The 4341-nt window shown below is 38.2% G+C and overlaps 1 protein-coding gene across 1 annotated transcript; it reads left to right on the forward strand.

Annotated features, from left to right (window-relative positions):
- Positions 1–2250: 2250 nt before the first annotated feature.
- On the forward strand, positions 2251–3879 carry LOC145627890 (uncharacterized). The gene is made up of 3 exons (XM_081680233.1): positions 2251–2355; positions 2800–3020; positions 3294–3879. The coding sequence occupies exons 1-3, from the start codon at positions 2251–2253 to the stop codon at positions 3877–3879; spliced, it is 912 nt and encodes a 303-aa protein (XP_081536359.1).
- The last annotated feature ends 462 nt before the right edge of the window (positions 3880–4341 follow it).

A 4341-nucleotide genomic window follows, 5' to 3' on the forward strand; every position in this document is an offset into this window, starting at 1 on the left:
TTTCAGTATTTTATTCTTTCCTTACATAAATAAAATTCCACTTTATTTCTTTAATTCCTTATGTCAATTTAATTCATCCCAATCACAATAAATAATTCCATTTCCAATTTCTTTTTATCACGTATTACTATCCCAAATCTACAAACCTTCCTCCAATTAAATTTAATTCATAGTTTCAAGCCTTGAAGGTTCATGGGAATTATTTTTATTTATTTATGTGATGTTTTATTAAATGTATGGTTGGTTAGCAATCAAGAATTAATTGATAAAGCTACAAATTTTTGGAATTCTACTACTTATACCCCAAAATTCACTAGCTTCAAATTTATTGTGAATGTTTTAAGGGTATTAATGAATAATTGAGTGTATGCCTTAGGAGCTAACCTAAACCATATTTAATTTAGAGCTTTATTCTTTAATTCAGGAGAAGAAAGATGGCAGGGGGAAGCATCACTAACACCAATGGAAACGAACTTAGTGAAGTAGTGAGGCAATTGGCAGCAGTTGCCCAACAGTTGACAAGTTGCCCAGGGGGAGCTTTTTAAGAAGGTGGCTCAAAGAAAGCCACCAACATATCAAGGGGAGCCTAATCCTACCATATTGGAAAACTGGTTGAGGGAGTTTGAGAAGCTATTCGGAGCTATGGGATGCCCTAAAAATTCAAAAGTAAGTTGTGCTACCTACTATCTGAGGGGTGAAGCTAACATTTGGTGGCAACAAAATGAAACTACAACTAGAGCACTACCTGGATTCAATTGGGCTAAGTTCCAAGAAAAGGTGGGAGACAAATTTTACCCTAGCTTTTTGCAGAAGTAGAAAGCTGAGGAGTTCTCAAACCTTAAGATGGAAAAGATGTCAGTTACTGAATACTACACCAAGTTTATTGAGTTGTCCCGTTTTGCTGAAGATTCTGTTGCTATAGAAAAGGCAAAGGCTAGAAAGTTTTAGAGTGGCTTGACTACTGATTTGCAGTTAAAGATGTGCGGGCAAGTGTTTTAGACCTTGGATGAAGTATATGGAAGGGCCACACACCTTTACGCATTAGAGGAAAAGAAAAAGAAGGAGTTAGCTGAGATAAAAGGAAGAGAGAAGAGGAAGGAGGTGGGGCAAGTTTCTGGTAACCAACAGGGAAACCAAAACGGTTTTAAGAAGCAGAAGTACCACCATAATAACAATAACTTCCACAACAATAAAAACTTTTAGGGAAATAATTGCCAGGGAGGACGTAATAACAATGGAGGGGCTATAAACCATAACCAAGGGAATAACAAGAATCAAAGGACTTATTATTGTAAGAGGTGTAGAAATAATCACCTTGGAAAGGATTGCGAAGGCAATTTGGTTGCTTGTCGCGCTTGTAATAAACTTAGGCATAGGGAATATGAGTGTTTCTCCAAGAATATTAATGGGAACAGGCAGAACAACAATAATTCAGGAGGAAACCAGAGGAATTTCCAAGGGAACAACAACAACTTTACTAGGAATAAGGGAGTGCAACAAAATGGGGTGAAGAGCAATAACAATAACAGTGGGAACAATCAACAGAAAGGTGGAACTGCAGGGAAACTGAATGTTTAGAGTAGGCATGAGGCGGATTCCACAAAAGATGTGATCACTGGTACTTTTTCTATTAACTCTATTCCTGTTAAAGTATTGTTTGATTCTGGTGCAACTTTGTCTTTTGTTTCTAAGGGTATTGTTTCAAAACTTAAAGACTGCTTAAACACAGTAGAAGTAGTAGACCTACATATAACTATACCTACGGGTGGGGTAGTGAAATGCACCAAAACTTTTTGAAATGCACCTTTAGAAATAGAAGGGAAGGTATTCTTGTCTAACCTCATTGAGTTTGGGTAGAGTGACTTTGATCTCATTTTGGGAATGGACTGGTTGAGTAAGTACAATGCTGAGATTAGTTGTAGGTCGCAGAAAGTGAAGATGGTCACAAGTGGAAATTAATCAGTGACTTACTAGATGCATGGTGAAACTAAGTGCCCAAGGTTAATATCAGTGCTAAAATTAGCAAAGTACATGAGTAAGGGGCATCTAGTATATTTCTGTAGTGTTAGAAATATGGATCATGAATAGGTGACGAACCCAGAGGATATAGAAGTAGTCAATGAATTCCTGGATGTATTTCCAGAGGAGATTCCTAGAATTCCACCTAAGAGGGCAATCGACTTTACTATAGATTTTTTTCCTGGAATAGCCCCAATATCTAAGGCACCATATCGAATGGCACCTGCAGAAATGAGTGAGTTAAAGGAGCAACTGCAAGACTTGTTGGACAAGGGATACATTAGACCAAGCGCTTCTCCTTGGGGAGCGCCAGTGCTATTTGTGAAGAAGAAAGATGTGAGTATGATGTTGTGCATTGATTACAGGGAATTAAATAAAGTGACCATAAAGAACAAGTACCCCCTACAAAGAATCGATGATTTGTTTGACCAATTAAAGAGTGCCACAGTGTTTTCGAAGATTGATTTGAGGTCGGGGTATCACCAATTGAGGATTGCAGATGAGGACATCCCTAAAACTGCGTTTAGGACAAGATATGGACACTACGAGTTTACAGTTATGCCATTTGGATTGACAAATGCTCTAGCAATCTTTATGGATTTGATGAATAGGGTGTTTCATCAATTTATGGATAAGTTTGTAGTAGTGTTTATAGATGATATATTGGTGTATTCGAAAAGCAAAGAGGAACATGCAGAACACCTAAAGGCAATTCTACAAACACTAAGGGTAAATCACCTTTACGCAAAGTTCTCTAAGTGTGAGTTTTGGTTGGAAAAGGTAGCATTTTTAGGACATTTTGTGTCAAAGGATGGAGTAGAAGTAGACCCAGCCAAAATAGAAGCTGTTAAGAGTTGGCCTACACCAAAAACAGTATCGGATGTGCGGAGCTTCTTAGGTTTAGCAGGGTATTATAGGCGTTTTGTTAAGGACTTTTCAAAGATTGCTAAACCTATGAATTCTCTAATGAAGAAAGATAAGAAGTTTGAGTGGGATGACAAGTGTGAAGAGGCGTTCCAACTCTTGAAACACAAACTAGTTACAGCACCAGTGCTTACACTGCCAGATGATCGTGGAATGTATGATGTGTATAGTGATGCATCAAAGAATGGTTTAGGGTGTGTGCTTATGCAAAATGGAAAGATGATTGCATATGCATTGAGGCAGTTAAAGACCCACAAAGTGAATTACCCAACCCATGATTTGGAGTAAGCTGCAATCATTTTTGCACTAAAGATTTGGCGCCATTACGACCTATATGGAGTGAAATGTAGAATTTACACAGATCATAAGAGCTTAAAGTACATTTTTACCCAAAAGGATTTAAACTCTCATCAAAGAAGATGGTTGGAGTATACAACGGATTATGATTTAGATATACAATACCATGAGGGGAAAGCGAATGTAGTTGCAGATGCTCTAAGTCGTATGTCTACTCATGGACTAAACACATTAGTGGTAGCTAATGAGTTATATAGAGAAATGATGAAACAGAATTTAGAAGTTGTAGAATGGGGTGTACCAGCAGGTATTCTTGCAAACCTAAGCATCCAACCAACAATATTCGATGAGATACAAGCAAACCAAGAGGGAGATGTGAAGTTGGGTAGGATTCGCGAAAAAATTATGCAAGGAAAAGCTACAGACTTAAAAATTCATGAAGATGGGAGTTTGAGATACAAAGGTAGATGGTGCGTACCACAGAAATATGAAGAAGTAAAAAGAAATTTGATGGAAGAAGGCCACAATACACCATACTCAATACACTCTAGAGGGGACAAGCTATACAAGGATTTGAAGAAGATGTTTTGGTGGCCTAGAATGAAAAATGAGGTTGCAGAGTTGTGGCAAAGTGTTTAACATGCCTAAAGGTGAAGAAAGAACACAAGAGACCTCAAGGGACTGTGCAGTCATTGGAAATCCCAGGATGGAAGTGGGATTGGATTTCAATGGATGTTGTAACTTGCCTTCCTAAGTCAAGGAGTGGAAATGACACCATTTGGGTAGTGGTGGATAGACTTACAAAATTCGCGGTGTTTATACCAATGAAAAAGACTTGGAAGATGGAGCAACTTGCGAAAGCTTACATCAAACATGTTGTGGGGTTACATGGGGTTCCAAAGGACATAGTGTCTGATAGAGATTACAGGTTTCTTTCAAAACTCTAGACAAGTGTACAGGAAAATTTTGGTACAACACTTAAAATGAGTACGGCATTTCACCCTCCCACAGATGGACAAACCGAGAGAACCATTCAAACCTTGGAGGACATGATGAGAGCTTTTGTTATAGACTTCCAAGGAGGATGGGAAGATAGCTTGG

The sequence above is a fragment of the Chenopodium album genome, chromosome 4 (assembly GCF_948465745.1).
Source record: "Chenopodium album chromosome 4, dcCheAlbu1.1, whole genome shotgun sequence".
NCBI lineage: Eukaryota > Viridiplantae > Streptophyta > Magnoliopsida > Caryophyllales > Amaranthaceae > Chenopodium > Chenopodium album.